Source organism: Pelodiscus sinensis, chromosome 1 (genome assembly GCF_052426305.1).
Source record: "Pelodiscus sinensis isolate ZL-2025 chromosome 1, ASM5242630v1, whole genome shotgun sequence".
Taxonomy (NCBI): domain Eukaryota; kingdom Metazoa; phylum Chordata; order Testudines; family Trionychidae; genus Pelodiscus; species Pelodiscus sinensis.
The window spans coordinates 226,962,805-226,981,988 of NC_143052.1; the positions used below are offsets into that span (position 1 = coordinate 226,962,805).

The following is a 19,184-nucleotide window of genomic DNA, read 5'->3' on the forward strand; positions in this document are numbered from 1 at the left end:
AAAAATTCTCTGTTCATACATAAGAGAATCATAGTAGCATTTGAGTTAAAAAGCATGATTCCTAAAAATTGCAATTGTAATAAAAAGTTGGTAGAGCACATTATTAATGGAGAAATAAGATATATCCATGGTACAAGAGCTGGCTTTGTTTCAGTGAATTCAACTAAGGTTAACACAGAGGAAATTAAAGGCCATTTCTCAGAATAAATTGGGAGGATGGCCACATCCTGGCAACCTTCATCTTAGAGAAGCAGAAAAGAACAGAAGCTGGAAGATTTATGAGGAGGATCAAGAAGGTTGCAGAACTGAGAAGGGTCAGCCAGGTCAGGGACTCATATAACTGAGGGATCAGAATTGTACCAGTCTATACCAGCTTGGAAAATAATAGGCAGAGGACGCACAGGAGGATGCAAGAGTTGTGGAAGCTGATAGCACATCAAGAAGGGAATTATTTTCTCAGGGAAATTGATGCAACCGAAGGGGGGCGTACATTCTTGTGCGTGCAGGGTTAGTGACAACATGTGAGGGCTGCTGTTATTGAGGTGAATTAAAAGATTTATAGCACTTGGGAGCAAGCTGAGCAGATGGAATCAATCATAGGAAGATTCTGGCGGTGTAAATCTGCTCAGACAGTGTGCAGCTTGTTACATTTTTGGGGGGAGGGTCACATAGTTACAGATCTTTGTGTTGTAGAACTTTATTATTTTGGACTTTTGGGGGAAGGGTACCTGATAGAACTAAAACAGTTGTCAACATTTATCTTTAGCTTTATTTAGATAGTTTTCCTTCTAATAGTCTGATAAATTGTCTTTAACATATCACTAGATTTGTCAAATTATTTTAGATTGGTCAGATATGAGCTTTCCTCTGCACATGTACTAATTAGGTTCAACAGTGCTCTTTTCTTACACAGTAATAGTTTGCCACTGTTTTATTGGATTAGTTTTGATTTGCTGACCAGAATATTAGTGCCGGGGATTGCTTTTAGATGTAGTGAGAAAGTCATCATTGTGATTGTCAAATAGATGTAATTTTTATATTTAATTAATTTTATACAGCTCCTACACTGATTTAATTAGGAGTTCTGTGCGTGCCAGGAATGGGCATAAATATTTGTTAAAGGGATCATTTGAGATTTGAGGATGCTTTTTTTGTGTGTGGAACAATAACTAATTCTGGACTGAATAAATTCTGAGACTGAAGGTGCCTTATTTATTTTTAAAATTAATGAAATGCTGAAAAAGCCGTACATAAAATAGCTGTCAAACTGAGTAAATAAGTAAAAAAGAGGGGAAGGAGGTCTTTTTTCATTACATTCCCTTTCATCACTTTGACAGCCTCATTTTCTTTTCTGTTTGATATTTTTCTCTTTTCTTTCATGTAAATTGTGGAGATCATTAGCTTCCGCCAAAGGAAGGGAAAGCTGATGAAACCATTTTTGCTGTTGGTAAATAGCTTGAAAATATAGGTGTCAGTTCATATGGATTATGGTAGATGGAGCAGGAAGCTTTGCATAAATCCAGCATTATTATTGAGGAATAAACATAAAAAGGTTATGTAGATCACAAACCCCAATTCCTCACACTGCAGGGAGCTGCATAATTTTTTTAAGTGTAGTTTTCCCTTAGTAATTATGCATAACATTTTACTCTGCATCTCTGATTATTCTATTTCAGGCTAATTATAATTAATCTGTTAGAACATTTGATGAATGAAGAATGTATGGTATATTTTTCACGTAAACTGTATCCATATTTTTAAGAGTTTGTGACCGAAGACCTTCACAAGACTTGCAAAAACATTTTAAAACTTGTTTTAAAGATGTCATTTGCAAATCTAATAAAATTTCTGAAAACAGGTAATAACCAAGTAAGCATTCAACTATGTTGGATATTTTTCACAATTTGGCTTTGATTGTTGTAATAGTCACATAAATCACAGTGATAATGTTGAAAGCTTAGAGTAAACTTGCTACAGATGTTAACCATATCCATTTGTATGCTCCCATTGTTGTCATCAACTTACAAAAGAACAGAATCTAATTTCATAGTTACTATGCTGTAACAAATATTTACTTTGGAGACATGAAATTCCAAACTTTATAAAATCTTGTTTTTCAAATTTTTGTTATTCCATAAACTAAAATAGAGTGAAAATTTTTGTACAAAACATTCCTCAAAAGACTCAGCAATACTGACACATGTTGCATATTTGTGTTAGTTTCATCAAAGTAAAAAAAAAAGTTTAATTTTGTCATTTTCAAAATGAAAGCTATTGATTTTTTTCAAAATGATTTTTTGTTAAAATGTTCCTTTCATTTTATTTTTAAAATGCCAAAAGGTTTTTAAATGGTTAACATTACAATAAAATATTGAAACAAAATGTTTCACTCAACCGTCCCAAAAATCTGTTAATTTGATTTTTTTCTTACATTTTGATTCATCACAAATTTTAAGTTTCAGTAGTCTGTATTTTTCTCCTCTGTGATTTTTGGGAATTGCCAATCATATGGAAATAAAATCTATTAATCACACAGTTCTGTCTAGAACTGTATTTTTGGGAGTTATACAGGGACTATAATTTCCATGTTATGAGAAATTCTCTAATTTTAAAGTTTCATTTCATTCCAAATCAAAATTAAAAAAAAAAGAAATTTGCCACAAAACAAAATTTTTGTGGAAAAATGTTTCAATAAAATCAAAATGTTTTATTTTGATTTTGACTTTTTAATTTGAAATTATATTTTGCAATCTACACTAAAATACATTTCTAAACAAAATCCATCTAAAAAGCAATATCAAAACTTCCCATTCTGTAAAAGTTAACAGCGTTTTGACGTGATCAAAATGCCATTCTTCAATTTTTTAAAATACAATCTATGTAAAATCAACACATTTCTATGCCAAATTTTGGTTTTGATTAAATGGCATTTTCCAACAGAAGACGGTTCCATCGGAAAGTTTATGACTAGTTGTAACATTTATTCTCTTGAGACTACAGTGAAGTAGAACGGGGGAGCTAAGTCTGTACCCTGACCAACTGGTTTTTGAAATGGTGAAGTGTAAATTGCTCCCAGCTGCTTGCTCTCTTGCCTCTGGGGAGTCCTAGCTGCCAATCCCACAGACTCCACTGTCAGCCCCAGAGTCTTTGCCACCAGGGACTGTGCTGTTTCCTGGGGTCCTGGCAGCTCTGTTGCATGCCCTGGGACTCCGACCATTGGCTCTATGCCTGGTGCTCGGCAGCCGCCCCCCGATGTGCCCCAGCCTGGGGCACTGAGGTCTCCGGACATGATAAGGTAGGGAGGGCGCAGCTCAGCACCCCAACTCTAAAAATTGTTAAAGTACCACTGACTGTGGTTGCTGAGCAACTTTGAAAATCAGGCCCTTTGTTGCCTGAAGTCGAAAAACTAAGGCATCCAGAATTAGTAGCCACTCTTGAAAATTTGGCTGAAAATACGTGTGTTCTTAAACTATTCATTTAGCTCTCTGAGAAATGCTAGAATTCCATGTCAGAGTTCTGTATTGTTCTCTAGAATGTATCTTTTTTTTATTCTTCCAGGTGTATTAAAGTGCAAGAAGGACAAAGATTATGAAGGAGGTCAGCTCTGCCCTAAATGTGGTAGCCCCAAACAACTGCAGAAACAAGATATTCAAAACCTGAAAGATTTTGCCTGTAAGAAACCTACTATACAATCCCCATTTAAGCAGGATGACAGCATTGATGAGGAGGAAGATGGGGATATTTATGAACTTCCTAAGGAGGCGTTTCAGCTGTCACCATGGAACATCACTCTCAACATGACTGATGAACATGGGAACATAGTGTATTTAAACTGTGAAATTAAGAAACCGACAGACTCTGCCGAAATTCAATGGAACCAAATCAATGCTCAGGAAATTGATATCAATACCACAGTTTCACTTGATTTTGAATGCCCAATGAAACGAGAAAACTATGAAAAGTTATGGAAACTTATAGCTTATTACAGTGAAGTGCCTGTTAAATTACAAAGAGAATTTGTCCTCAGCAAAGAGTCCAAAATAAGTTATGAGTACCGTCAAGATTCAGATGATGATGCCCTTTATTACACAGGTGTCAAAGCTCAAATACTTTCTGAACCTGCCTGGGTTATGCAACCGCTGATCAACATTCAACTAAACAGACGCCAAAGCACAGGGAAAAAAGTGGTGCTGTCCTTTTTTACCCAGTTTTCTCAGACAATTCAGATGAAAGACATACGACAACACAGACGCAGCTGGGTGATGATAGAGCAACCTCTGAATTCAGAAATGGCACAGAGTGTTATTGAAGGCTCAGACTGTCAGCTGAGATGCAATGTGAAAGCATCAGAGAGTCCTATCATCCAGTGGGTGTTACCAGATGGGAATAAGCTGACAGCTCCATTTAATCAGAAAGACAGCAGGTTTTCCATCCTCAGCAGTGGCCAGCTAATGATAAAAAAAATGGGTTATACTGATTCTGGTTTGTACCACTGTGTTGCCCAGGTGAGAGATGATATAGACAGAATGGTCCACCGAGTTTTAGTGCAGCCTCCAGTCATTCAGCCCACTGACTCCGCTGTAATGAGAGTTGAAAAATATGCAGGGGAGCCAATAGTTTTGCCCTGCAGTGCAGTTGCCATACCAGATGCACAGCTGAGCTGGATCCTCCCAAGCAGCCATGTACTTAATGTTTTGTCAAACTCATCCAAAGGGTTCGTGTCACACAATGGCACTTTGTTAATTCCAAAGAGTCATGTCAGTGACAGTGGGTATTACAGATGCGTGGCTGTCAATCAGCAGGGATCAGATCAGTTGGCTGTTAAAGTATCCATAAATAAGATGGTATCTGACAGATCTTCCAAAAGGATAAAAATGAGGAAGCGTCCAGGTTTGAAAACCTCCGGAAAAAGAAGAGGGGGGGTGATAGAAGATGAAGGGGGATCGGGAGCCGAAGTCCCAGCTGAGCCCCGGCACAAAAAGAATCGTCTGAAGGACCGGGAAACATCTATTAAACAAAAAAATGACCTTGTGCCTGAGGTTCAGGTTAAAAAAATCAAGAAAGGCAGGAGAAAAATGAAGTTATGGAAAGGTACAGATGAAACCCAAGACAGCAATGTTGCAGAAGGCCGTAGGGTATTTGAGTCTCGAAGGAGAATAAATATGTCAAACAAACAGATTAATCCACAACACTGGGCTAATATTTTGGCAAAGGTACGTGGGAAAAATCTTCCTAAACCAACAGCAGGCTCTTTAATGACTACATTGCCATCAGTTGTTCAGAAAACCACTGCAGCTCCTTCTCCTATGGCCATTCCTTCTCAGAAGCCTAGTCTAGATACTGCAGCCAATGGGGAAGAGTCTTCTGCAGATGTATCACACTTGCGTGAAGATAAAATGTTGTCAATCACTATTTCCCCTACCATTATAGCACAAGATTATAGCGCAGATCAAACCACTTCTGCTCAGGCCACATTAATGGGCACAGAAACTGAACCCTCTATAGAAATCCAGACTTTAGGAATACCTGAAATTATATACACTGTAGAACCATCTTTTGTGGGCACTACATACTTTACTCCAGTCTCTCCAATTTTACACGCACATGATCAGGAACATGTTGAAGTAAAGACTAATTACTCACCAGTAACAGAAGAAAACATTAATGCTGTCACTGAAGAGCCTCTAGATGAACAAATAACAACTAGCTTGCCCAATACTCAAAGCAGTTTGTACACAGTGGAAAATGCAACTACAACAACACCATATACCACAGAGGAATCTTCTGCTTCACCTGAACTGCCAGTAGATGAAACTGGCCTTGAAGAACCTCAGACTGTTGTAAATCTCCCTACCACCTTGGAGACAGATTCACAGCACAATGAAGTGGATGCAGATTCCGTAAATTCCACACCTTCACAGGGTGAGAAGGTCAACTATATAGATTTAATAGCCACTGCTACTATTTCTTTTGCTGTTTCTTCATTTAAGGATTTTGTTACTGGAGAAAACAATATTGTAAAGCATCACCACGAAGAGGTACCTACAGATCAGACTAAAATTACAGGCAATGCCAAGGAGGAAACACAGACTGACAAGGGTCTAGAGACTCAGGTAACTGTGTTTAGTAGCAACTATGGGAGTTCTGAGGGAGCTGCAAGTGAACACATGCCTGTGCCAAAATCAGACTCCACATTTCCTCTGACAACTACCATTGCCCCTCTTAAAAAAGCAGAGCATATATCAAGTGCTGTTTTGTTTGGCAACCTGACCACTATGGCTAAAGTTACAACCCCGTTTAGAAAGACTACTACCTCTAATGCACTCCTTACCCAGAATCCCAGAAGAAGACCTTTTGGGAGAAGGAGATTAAGACCAAATAGATTTCGACAAAGGTCAAAACCTATTCCTTCTCCTGCTTTTACCACAGAGAAGATGCCTGTTCTTGAAAAAACATCTAAAATAGAAGGTGCTACTAGAAGTTATCCTGGAATTATTGTTGAGGGTGATCTTAAAACTGAGGCTAAAGTACAAAATGCAAAGAAACATAATCATTTAGAGATGATTGCTTCATTGATTACAGAGGCAAATGTTGTAGAGAGGATGACCAAAGTAAGAGACACAGAGGTAGCCTTTTCACTTAGGCCTACTGTTTCTTTACCTGAAACAAAGCATGTAACACTTTCTAATGTTGCTGAAACCCCCAGACTTCCTGCGACTGCATCTATCGCAACTGCATCATCACATGGTGGACTTAATAAAGTCTCTGCTACAGAGCTGCACTTGTCTCACATACCAAAACAAAAGACAACAGCACAGTATCATATATTGGTTAACGTATCTGAACAAAATGTAATTAAAACAAATTATGAAGTTCCAGGCAGAAAAAGTCAGGCAGAAAAAACAAACACACCACTCTCCGCTGAGTATATCAATAGCCTATTTAGCTCTGGTTATTCAGTGACTCCAGAATTTCAAGAAGAAGCCCATCCTCTTGATTCAAAAGTTGGAGAGAATGGAATCAGCTCAAGAGTATCTCAGCCAATACCTCCCACAGTGCTGCACTCAAAGTCTGCTGTTAGCACAGTGGAAAGTTTTACAGACCTGTCAATTTCAGATGAATTTCAGAACCTTTCAGAATCTTTAAAAAAAGCTCCTATAACAACACCACCTCAGCAAAGAAAAATTGCAACTGTATCTTTTCCCTTCAGCACAACAAGGTTTCAACCTTTCTCACGTACAGAAACCAATAAACCAATTACTGTTCCTGTACAAAACTGGACAAAATCATTATCATCTTTCTGGGACAAAAAGGAAACTACCTCTCATACATTCAATCATGATCAAATTGCTGTATACACGACTGAAAAACCTGAATCTCCTGTTACAAGCATTGACTTTGTTTCATTTACAAAACCTACCAGTCCTTCCCCATCAGTTTCAAGCACTTTACATTTGTCTACTCATTCTCCTATTAAGGAAAATACTACGATCAGTCAAGTAAGATTTCCAGAGACCAAAGAAGTTGAAGTTGACAGTACAACAATCACACTCAGCACAAAACAAAATGTATTTTCCACTTCTTATTCAAACCAAAACAGGATTAATGCACAACACAGACAAGAACAATTTAAGGAGACAATTGGTATTAGATCTAACAATAGTTTATTGCTAAATCCAATCTTTCCTCATCAGTCAGCTGGAATGGTGCCAATCTTTAACCAGCAACCAGCGTTAGCACTTCCAAAGCATATTCCGATGAGGGGAACAAGGAGGCCACCATATCTCATAATGCAAGGTTCATTTAATCATTTTATAACTCACCAACCTCTTCACTATACCAACAAACCAGAAATAACAGCCTATGCTGCACAAACAACACAGGATAGAAAAACGTATGCTGCTCCGACAAAGCCAACTACTACAACAGCCACTCCACTGCACAGACCTAACCCACTTGCTCCAAGCAGATTTGGCAATCAGGGACAAATCAGATACAATGTTAACTCCAGAGTTTTTGGCAATAATTATATTCCTGATAACAGAGGTACAGGTGGGAGACTACAAAATCAAGGAATTCCATATTACCCCAGCTCTGGAATCCCCTTCGTCTTTAATAGAACCAGGACATTTTCACACTCAGGAGTGAATCCTAAACCACTTGTGCCTAGTCCACTTGACCCAGTAAATACAAATGAGAAGAAAGCTATCCAAGTCAATACAATGCAAGGCACAATTCTAAAGGTCACAGCTGTTCCAGTAGCTCCATTGTTCCACACCTCAAGTACCACACCACCAACCTCAACTACTATGAAGAGCACTCTTCCATCATTCATCTCTCAAAGCATCAGACCTCAAATATCCTCTAACATTCACTCTTTCAGAAGTGTCCTTAATAATAATCAAAAAGTTCCATTTGTGCCTAAGTTGGGAGGACTTATGCCAAATAATTCTAGAGTAATTCAGTCTTCATCTAAATTCAGGGCACATGGTGAAAGGCCGAAAATTACCATGAAAGGTCCTCACAGCTTATCCGTCCTTGCTGAAACAGATGCTGTTATCCCATGTGATGCAGTAGGAGAACCCAAGCCTTTGGTTTCTTGGACAAAAGTCTCCACAGGTAAGTTAGTTAAACATTTACTCTCCCATATAGCTGTAAAAGGGGACACATATAGTCACTTCCATATTAAAAATACAATAGTATTGCACAGTAATGATTCAAAACACTATGTAACACTTTTATACATGTTAATAGTTTGGACCACTGAGATATATTAATCTTTTAAGGCTATCCATTTCTGCACATGGATATGAGAAAAATATCCACTGTCTGCTACTCTGAAATAAAAATGACTTTTATGTCCTTTGCTAATAGATACTCTAAGGACCTGATCCTAAGTCAGTAGAGAGAATTTACCTCCATTGCCCTTTGGATCAGGCTGTCAGTGCACTATACTTTTTAACATTAAATTATCCACACTAAAAAAATGGAAAATGTGAGGCTGGAGGAAGGGAAATTGTATCAAAAGAAATCACTTAGTCTTTAAGCCGTGGTCTACACTAGGGAGTTATTTAAAAATAACTCCCTTTATTTTATAATAATAATAACACTATTATTTCAAAACAGGTTGGTTATTTCAAAATCTGTATTCCTGCTTTCCTGGGGCAATAAGTTTATTTTGAAATAAGTATTTTGGGATTTATTTCAAAATAAGTTATTTCAAAATAATTTTGTAGCATAGACATGTCCTAAGAGAGCCAGGCATCCAAGTGCGCATATTCTCTTAGATTGGAATTTATGCTAGAGGAGCATAAGGGCCTTGATTAAGTAGGAGTGGGCTTTGGTGTTGTATCAGTAAAATGTTCCTGAAAATCATGTGAAAGGTTAATTGACTCTCCAAAGCATTCTGAGTATATTGCACTATGGAAACTTTTTCCCACTGTTTTTAAGTCTTGGACTTTTTGGATGATTAGTTTGGACAAAAAAAATTGAAGGGCCAAATTCTTCAACTAAAGCCATAGGAGTATATCAGAAGGCATTTCTCAATTTTGCTCATGTAGATCATTCGTAAGTGGGGAGTCTGTTCTTCCCATTATTCATGTTGACTTCTAGATTCTACTTTATAATGTTCACATGCAGTAAATAGAGAAGTTTCCATAAATGTGTGTCAGTGTAATGTTGTATGTCTTATGAACAAACCCTCCAATTTTCTTTCTTTTGTCCTGTCCTCTCAGGAGTTCTGATGACAGCAAACACAAGGATACAACGGTTTGAAGTCTTGAAAAATGGCACATTTATTATCCGAAATGTTCAATTTCAGGATCGTGGGCAGTATTTGTGCACTGCTCAGAACCTGTATGGTGTTGATAAAATGATTGTCCTCTTGACAGTGACAGCCCAGCAGCCCAAAATGTTAGTTTCCCGCTATCGAGACACCACTGTTTATTTTGGAGACAGCGTGGCAATGGAATGCCAGGCTAATGGTATCCCAAGCCCACATATTTCATGGATTTTACCTGACAGGAAGATATTGCAGATAGTATCCACCACTGAAAGCAGGATAATGCTCCATGAAAATAGAACTTTGTCTATCAAGGAGGCAACTTTTTCAGACCGAGGAGTGTACAAGTGCATAGCTAGCAATGCTGCAGGGGCGGACAGCATAGCCGTGAGACTTCACATTGCAGCTTTACCCCCAATCATCCAGCAGGAAAAACAGGAGAACATTTCCTTGCCCTTTGGTCACAACATCCACATTCACTGCACTGCCAAAGCAGCTCCCCCCCCTAGCATTCGCTGGGTGCTCTTTGATGGCACCCAGATCCGACCTTCCCAGTTTGTCAATGGGAACTTATTTGTCTTCCCCAATGGAACCCTTTACATACGGAACATTTCCCCCAAGGACAGTGGAAACTATGAGTGCATTGCAGCTAACATGGTGGGGGCAGCCAGGAGAACAGTTCAGCTTGATGTGAAGAAGCAATTGTCAAATGCCAAGATCACTTGGAGCTCTCCCAAGAGAACAGATGTAACCTACGGCAGCACCCTACATCTGGATTGCAGTGCTTCTGGGGATCCCTGGCCGCAGATATTATGGAGGCTGCCTTCAAAAAGGATGATTGACTCTCTGCACAGGTAGATCACTATTCGTTGTAGCCTGTATAAATTACTCTTCCAATGAGGCTGATGCAAAGCCCATTGAAATAAAGAAGAATGTTGTTTTTAACTTGATTTTATAGAAGCGTCCAAAGCAAAAGATGCTAATAAACAAAATAATGACACTAATCAAATGAAGGAAGTTCTATTTAAATGATTAGCTGTCAATTCTGGCTGTTACAGTTACACTGCCATAGTGGTAGAGAAACAGGCAACATATGCTATATGTCTTTCCCATATCACACATTATTTCAAGGGTTCCTAAGGGTATGTCTACACTACAAAGTTAGTTCGAACTAACAGACATTAGTTCGAACTAACTTTCATAGGTGCTACACTAGCGCTCCGTTAGTTCGAATTTAATTCGAACTAACGGAGCGCTTAGTTCGAACTAGGAAAACCTCATTTTACGAGGATTAAGCCTAGTTCGAACTAGCTAGTTCGAATTAAGGGGTGTGTACCCCTTAATTCGAACTAGGGGGAAGCTAGCCCTCCCCAGGTTTGTCTGATGGCCACTCTGGCCAACACCAGGGAAACTCTTCTGCCTCCCTCCCGGCCCCGGACCCCTTAAAGGGCCATGGGCTGGCTACGGTGCCCGTGCCAGGTGCAAGCCTGCCAGCACCCAGCCAGCAGACCCTGCACCTGGCACGGATCGAGCCACCCACCCGATGCTGCCCAGCCCTCCCCCTCTTCCCGGGACCAGGCTGGCGGCTCCAGAGAGCTTGCCCGAAACCGCAAGAGACGGGCACCCGCCTGGGCTAGTGCAGACATCGTGGACCTCGTCCACGATCTCCGCACTAGGCACAGGAAAGTGGCCGGCTAGGGCAGGAGAGCTGCCAGCCTGGCCACCCAGGAGCAGGTGTGCAAGAGAATCAAGAGGGTCCACTGAGACCCCTGACCCTGAGCCCTGAGTTTACAATGGCCGTCCTGGGTCAGACCAAAGGTCCATCTAGCCCAGTAGCCTGTCTGCCGACAGCGGCCAACCCTAGGGATCCTGGAGGGGATGGACCGAAGACAGTGACCAAGCCATTTGTCTCGTGCCATCCCTCTCCAGCCTTCCACAAACCTTGGGCAGGGACACCACTCCTACCCCCTGGCTAATAGCACTCCATGGACCCAGCCTCCATGACTTAATCTCACTTCCCTTTAAACTCTGTTCTAGTTCTAACCTTCACAGCCTCCTGCAGCAAGGAGTTCCACAGGTTGACTCTTTGCTTTGTGAAGAACAACTTTCTGTTACTAGTTTGAAGCCTGCTACCCATTCCTTTTCTTTGGTGTCCTCTAGTCCTTCTTTATGGGAACTTATGGAGAACTTTTCTGTATGCACCCTCTCCACCCCACTCATGCTTTTAGAGATCTCTATCCTGTCCCCGCTCTGTCTCCTCTTTGCTAAGCTGAAAAGTCCCAGTCTCGTTAGCCTCTCTTCATATGGGACCTGTTCCCAACCCCTGATCATTTTAGTTGCCCTCCCCTCTCCCAGCCTCTGTCTTCCCCTCTCCCACCTCCTTTTCCCAGTCTCCCCCAGTTTTGTTCAATAAAGACAGATTCCATTTTGGAAGATACGTTATCTTTATTTTGTACATCAAGAAGAGGGGCTAGGGAAGGGTAAGTGGAAGGAGGTGAGGGAGGAATGGGGCACGAGCCCCCGATGGGGAGGACTGGGCTGGCTCTGCGGGCTTCTGGGAGTGGAAGCTCTCCTGCAGCCCCTCAATTGCCCCCTTTCCCCAGATGGCAGCCTGCGGCAAGTGCAGCCGGACTGATGGCCGAGTGGTGTGATGTGCCCAGTGTGGGTAGTCCGGGCACTCCAAGCCAGGACTTCTTTGCAAGCGGGGCACCCCTGAGAACTGTCTGTCCGGGGTGGGGGTCGGGACCCTTTAAGCACAGCCCTCGGCTAGCCTGAGACAGCATCTCCACGCTCTAAGTCCTCCTCTGATGCCCTGCTGGCACTGCTTCCGGCCATCCTTAAGCCCGGTTCAGGGTCCACTTAATGTGGACATGCTAGTTCGAATTAGCAAAACGCTAATTCGAACTAGTTTTTTAGTCTGGATCCGTTAGTTCGAATAGCTTAGTTTGAATTAACTAATTCAAACTAAGTTAGTTCGAATTAACGTTGTAGTGTAGACATATCCTAATTGCTTACTTGGAATTTTCCTAGTACTCAGTTTTTGAGGAGTAACGTTAGTTTGAACCAAGGGGTTTGGTTCTAACTAACGCATCCCGGCATGCACTTCCTGGTTCGAATCAGCTGTGATTCGAAATAGCACACCGGTGAGATCATGCTAACGAAGCACAGGATATTTAAATCCCCGCTTTATTAGCAATTTCGAATGCCTGTATTTGCATCCCTAGTTCGAACTAGGGTGCAAGTGTAGACATACCCCAAGTTTAAAAACATTATGTGGGAATCCCAAGGAAATGTCCTATACACGTTCGTAATTGAGTTGAGCATAGTGTTCCAATCTTCCCTAAATTACCAATTTTGAATATTACAGAGTACTGTAGATGCACTCCACAGTAAAAGAGTCATAGAAATAAATCAGAAAATCTTTGAATGGTAGATATATCAATTGAAATTCAGAGAATAATTGTTTGGTCGCAACTGATCAGAATGATTCTCGTATTTGCTTTTTTGGTATACAACTGATAAAATTTCTAAGACATTCTAATATCTAAAAGAAGCTACACTATTATTTTTAATGGGGTTTCATGCCAGTTTTAGTATATAATAAAATAATGAAAACTTATTTTTGTCACTCATCTCACATTCTCTTTTTTTCCCCAAATTAGCTCGGAGACCAGAATCAAAGTGTTTGGCAATGGAACTTTGGTTGTCCATGCAGTCACAGATAAGGATGCAGGAGACTATCTGTGTGTGGCCCGCAATATGATTGGAGATGACTATGTGGTTCTCAAAGTGAACGTGATGATGAGACCAGCCAAAATAGAACACAAGAATGAGAATAACCACAAGGTTATGTATGGCGGGGATTTGAAAGTTGACTGTGTGGCCACCGGTCTGCCAAACCCCGAGATCTCCTGGGGCCTCCCAGATGGCAGCATGATCAACACCTTCATGCAGTCAGATGACAGTGGAAACCGGGCAAAGAGATATGTGGTCTTCAACAATGGGACACTGTATTTCAATGACGTGGGGCTGAGAGAGGAAGGAGATTACACCTGTTATGCTGAGAACCAAATTGGGAAGGATGAGATGAGAATACGGGTCAAAGTGGTGGCTGAGCCTGCAACTATCAGAAACAAAACTTACTCTGTTATTAATGTGCCCTATGGAGATGTGGTCACTGTGACTTGCAAAGCCAAAGGCGAGCCTACTCCCAGGGTGATATGGCTCTCTCCCACCAACAGGCCGATTCCTCTTCTTTCTGACAAATATCAAGTGTATGGGGATGGCACCCTCCTCATCCAAAAGGCCCAGAGATCTGACAGTGGCAATTATACTTGTGTGGTCCGGAACAGTGCTGGGGAAGACAGGAAAACAGTCTGGATCCAAATCAATGTTCAGCCTCCCAAAATCAATGGCCATCCCAATACAATCACATCTGTGAGGGAGACTGCAGTGAGGGAGAGTCGGAAACTTATTGACTGCAAAGCTGAAGGCATCCCTGCTCCGCGGGTCTTGTGGGCTTTTCCAGAAGGGGTGATCCTGCCTGCTCCCTATTTTGGGAACAGAATTACTGTGCACCGCAATGGCACCCTGGACATCAAGGGGGTCAGACAAACAGACTCAGTACAGCTAGTATGCATCGGGCGGAACGAAGGGGGAGAGGCTAGACTGATTGTGCAGCTCCTGGTCATAGATCATGTGGAGAAACCCACCTTTGGGGACCCAGTCAGTGAAAGAATCACTGCCACAGCTGGGCATAGTATCAATCTGAACTGCTCAGTCCATGGGAACCCTGAGCCCAGCACATCTTGGATCCTTTCCAATGGCACTGAGCTGCAGAGAGGCAGCCATCTGCAGAGATTCTACCACAAGAGAAATGGGATACTGCATATCAGCGGCCTCTCTGCAGTGGATGCTGGCACTTACCGCTGCACAGCCAGGAACCCAGGTGGCTATGCAGAGAGAGTGGTCTTCCTGAGGGTGGGTCTCAAGCCAGAAATCAGCAACCAGTACAACAACCTGGTAAGCATCATCAACGGAGAGACTTTGCAGCTCCACTGTGTCACTCAGGTGAATCATCAGGCACACATTTCCTGGACACTGCCCAATGGGATGGTACTAGATGGCCCTCAAGCCATTGGTCGCTTCTCCCTCCTAGAGAATGGCTCGCTTATTGTGCGTGAGGCCTCTGTGTTTGACAGGGGCACCTACCTGTGCAAGGCAATGACAGAGTATGGCACTTCTTTTATGAATGTCCCAGTCATAGTGATAGCCTATCCACCCCGGATCACCAGTGAGCCAGCACCAGTCATCTATGCTAGGCCTGGTAATGCAATTAAATTGAACTGCATGGCCATTGGAATTCCTAAAGCAGAAATAACATGGGAGCTTCCAGACAAATCGCACCTGACAACAGGAGCTCAGTCCCGTCTGTATGGAAACAAATTTCTTCACCCTCAGGGGTCGTTAATTATCCAGCAGTCTACACAACGGGATGCAGGCTTCTACAAATGCACTGCTAAAAATATACTGGGCAGTGATTCAAAAACTACCTATGTTCATATATTCTAAAGTTCAAACAAACTCCTTCGACTGTACCCAAATGCCCAGTCACTGCCAAGAAAATGCAGCAGAAAAGTACTGTTTGTAAGCAAAGCCAAGAGTGTAGAAGGCAGAAGAGTTGGATTGCAATTCTCATTTTAATGAGCCATGCATCTCTGTTTTCACAATTACCATGATCGTGCAGCAGAGACAACAAAAATATGTAAATGAGGAGCTGACACATTTGAGAAGATATCTAAACTGTTCACATGATGTAATGTGACTTCTTGTGGCATTCCAGCGCACCTGAGACCTAATGTACTATACACATACCTGTTGATGTTCCAAATCTATGCCTTGGCTTCACAAGCACCTTAAAAATACCAAAGAAGTATTAACTGTAATAAGTGATCTATAGTGATAAAAGTGCATTGTTATTTTGTTGGAGAGACATCAGTTTCTTAATCCCTACAGTGCTTTTACGTAACCTAGCCTTATATTATTTTTTCTATCAGCTCTTTCTATTAATTTTTCTATCAGCTCTTCCAAATCAAAGATTAATTTAGCACATAAGAGTGATCTTTTTCTAATCAAGGACATTCTGACATTAGTTACTGTAATGAACAAACCTTTTCTAGCCAGTAAGGATCCCATTGAATTCAAGCATTATATATTTTATATATATTTTTAAATCAGACTATGAGACTAGAAAGAATAACAATGATCTCTGTCTCATTTTATAAATTATTGGTCTTTACAAGACTCTGATACATTACTGTGTTTTATAATGTTAAGGTCAGTATACTGTACATTTTATAATAAAAATATTTTCCAATCAACTTTTTCATTTCTTCAAGGTCATTCAGACAAATGCTAGCTGAAGGAACACAATCAGTATGAAGTAAAATGAGAAAATATAATACCCCACTGTTAGACATATCTTCATCCTATGAAATATCATTTTTAAAACCTGGTTTGCAATTTCCCATGCATCCCCTCATGGCCTATGGTCAGGCTATAGCAGCTTGCCTCACTTTCCCTTCCTGGAGTGTTCAAATAAAACTCCCCATTAGGCATTTCCATGGTCAAAACTACTTTTTGGGGACTAGGGTTTATTAACGTAAAATAAATCTGCAGATGGGACTCAAAATCTCCCTAAACAGTCCAACCCTAAAGCCATACAGCTCTTCCTGCACCCAGGCCCTGCTTCCATAGGCCTTTGCATTCTCTCCTCTGCTTGGGCAGGATGTCTCTCAGGCCTCCCTGACAGAGGTATGTCCTATGGTTTCTGGGTCTTCCATGCAGGAGCCTTCTGTCAATCTTTGTAGACTCTGCCGCATCTTCCAGAGCTTTTCCCTTCACTGATGTCTCCTGTTGCCCTTTATAGGGAATTACCTGATTCAGCCACAAGCGATCTTCATTCTGTAATCAGGATTGGCTAGCACCAGACTTCCACTCCTTAAGGGGCTGAACCATCCTTCTACAGTTTCGTAATACTAACACACTTCATATATTTTAGGTGTGTTTTCATGTTCAAAGTCCTTTGCTCAGAATCAAATATGGAATCATTTAATAATGTGATGTTGTTTCTGTATGCTGTGCCCAGTTTTTGAATACACAGCCACTGTCACAGCAGCACGTAACAAAGTTGGTTGTGAAGTAGGAATGGAAGGATAATTCATACCAGGTCATCAACTATGATTTTTAATTTCACTCAGTTTCACAACATCTTCCCTTTTGAATTTAATTAAAGGAGTCAACTAAATTGAAAAGCTCAGGACTTTAAAAATGGCGGAGCTTGGAATTTCCTCATATCAACTCTACAAAAACAATCTGAAATTTGCATCCCAAGCCAGGGAATAAAATTGTAAGGAAAGGCTCCAGACCCATGTGGATGAATAACTCCCTCCCAAAGGTTATTAGGATTTAACAGAGACCCTATGGGGAATGGAAAAGAGGTTTGAGCAACAAAGAAAAGAAACATCATAGGCATTAGCCAATGTAGGACTAAAGTGAAAATTGCTAAAAGTCAAGGTGAATTAGCTCTTGCCAAGTGAATTAAATAAATAATGGAGATTTTTAGTTATATAAATAGAACCAGAATGAAGAAGGATAAAGTTGGATCACTATGCACTGTAAATTAGAAAGAGATTAAAGACAATCTAGGTGTGGCCCAAAACATAATGAATCCTTTTAATCAGTTTTCACTCAGGGTGTGTCTAGACTACCTAGTTTTGTCGACAAAAGTGGACTTTTGTCGACAAAACTATACCAGCGTCTACACTACCGCTGAGTTCTGTCGACATAACGTCGACAGAACTCAGTAGTTTTGTCGACGCTGGTATACCTCATTTTACGAGGCATAACACCTTCTGTCGACAGAACTCTGTCGACAGAAGGTGTTATTGCCTGTAACATTGCGTCCAGACTACGGAGTTCTGTTGACAAAGCAGCTTGCTTTGTCGACAGAACTCAATGTGTCTGGACGCTCTTTGTCGACGGAAGTTTTGTCGACAGTATCTGTCGACAAAACTTCCGTCGACAAAATGCGGTAGTCTAGACGTACCCTCAGGATGATAATATGGAACATGGGCATGAAGGCAGTACAGTATATAGAAATGAGTGTCTGCTGCAGACATTGTCACATCTGAGGTGGCAGACAAATGTAAAGAGCTACTTAAACTGGGGAAGTAGATGAAGATTCCATAATTTCCATCCCAGATTACTAAAAGTCCCAGCACTTTTGCTAATCCAGTAGCAAGGATTTTTAATAACTTTGTCTCCATCTCCATTTTTGTTCATCTCTAAGGGTACACCTACTCAGCAGGGCAAAAGTCAAATTAAGCTATGCGACTTCAGCTATGTCAATTACGTAGCTTAAGTCAAAATAACTTATTTCAGCATTTGGCGCTGTTTACACAGCAGGAAGTCTGAGGAAGAGCACTCTTCCTCCGACTTCCCTTAATCCGAGTAAAATGAGGGTTAGAGAAGTCAGAGTAAGAAGTCCTCCAAATCGACATTATTTTGACATTATGTTGAAATAACTTCTTGTATTGTAGACGTAGAGTATGTTATTTAGGAATAATGTCAATTATTCCAAAATAACATTGCTGTGTAGATGTATCCTAAGGTGCTGCAGGACCATTAATTGGTTTTTAAGTTTATTCAAAAGCGGCGAGGAGTCCTGTGGCACCTTCAGTTAGTCTATAAGGTGCCACAGGACTCCTTGCCGCTTTTGCAGATTCAGACTAACACGGCTACCCCTCTGATACTTAAGACTAACACGGCTACCTCTCTGATATTCAGTTACGGGTATGTCTACACAGCAAAGTTATTTCAAAATAACAGACGTTATTTTGAAATAACTGTACTAGCGTCTACACAAGCCAACTGCAATTTCAAAATTAATTCAAAATAGTGGCGGGCTTATTTCGAAATTGGTAAACCTCATTCCATGAGGAATGGCACCTATTTCGAAATTGCTATTTCAAAATAAGCACTGCGTAGACATGGAATAGAGGTTATTTTGAAATAGGGGGCCTCCAGCCCTTCCTAGGGTGCCTTGGTGGCCACTCTGGGAACAAACAGGAAAACTCCTCTCCTCCCTCCCACTCCCGGAGCCCTTAAAGGGGTAGAGTCTGGCTACAGTCTTTTATGGCTAGCACCAGGCCTGCCAGCCCAGAGCCACTCTGCTGCTGCCCTTGACCCAGGCCGCAGCATGAGCCAGCCAGCCACTGGCAGCCCAGCCCTCCACCGCTCCCCGGGGCCAGTTTGCCAGTTCCCAGGTGCCTGCCAGAGGTCGCAAAAGGCGGGCGTCTTCCTAGTCCAGTGCAGAGATCATGGACCTGACTGAGGTTTGGGG

At 41.3% G+C, this 19,184-nt stretch overlaps 1 protein-coding gene across 1 annotated transcript in view; it reads left to right on the forward strand.

The window, feature by feature from the left end:
• Nucleotides 1–16,161, forward strand: part of MXRA5 (matrix remodeling associated 5) — a 32,477-nt gene extending 16,316 nt beyond the window's left edge. Inside the window, exons 5-7 of the mRNA XM_006112246.5 lie at nucleotides 3,559–8,619; nucleotides 9,735–10,635; nucleotides 13,444–16,161. Of these exons, the coding sequence (XP_006112308.3) occupies nucleotides 3,559–8,619; nucleotides 9,735–10,635; nucleotides 13,444–15,352 (7,871 nt within the window). The 3' untranslated portion in view covers nucleotides 15,353–16,161. The remainder of the gene's footprint in view (nucleotides 1–3,558; nucleotides 8,620–9,734; nucleotides 10,636–13,443) is intronic.
• Nucleotides 16,162–19,184: the final 3,023 nt, after the last annotated feature.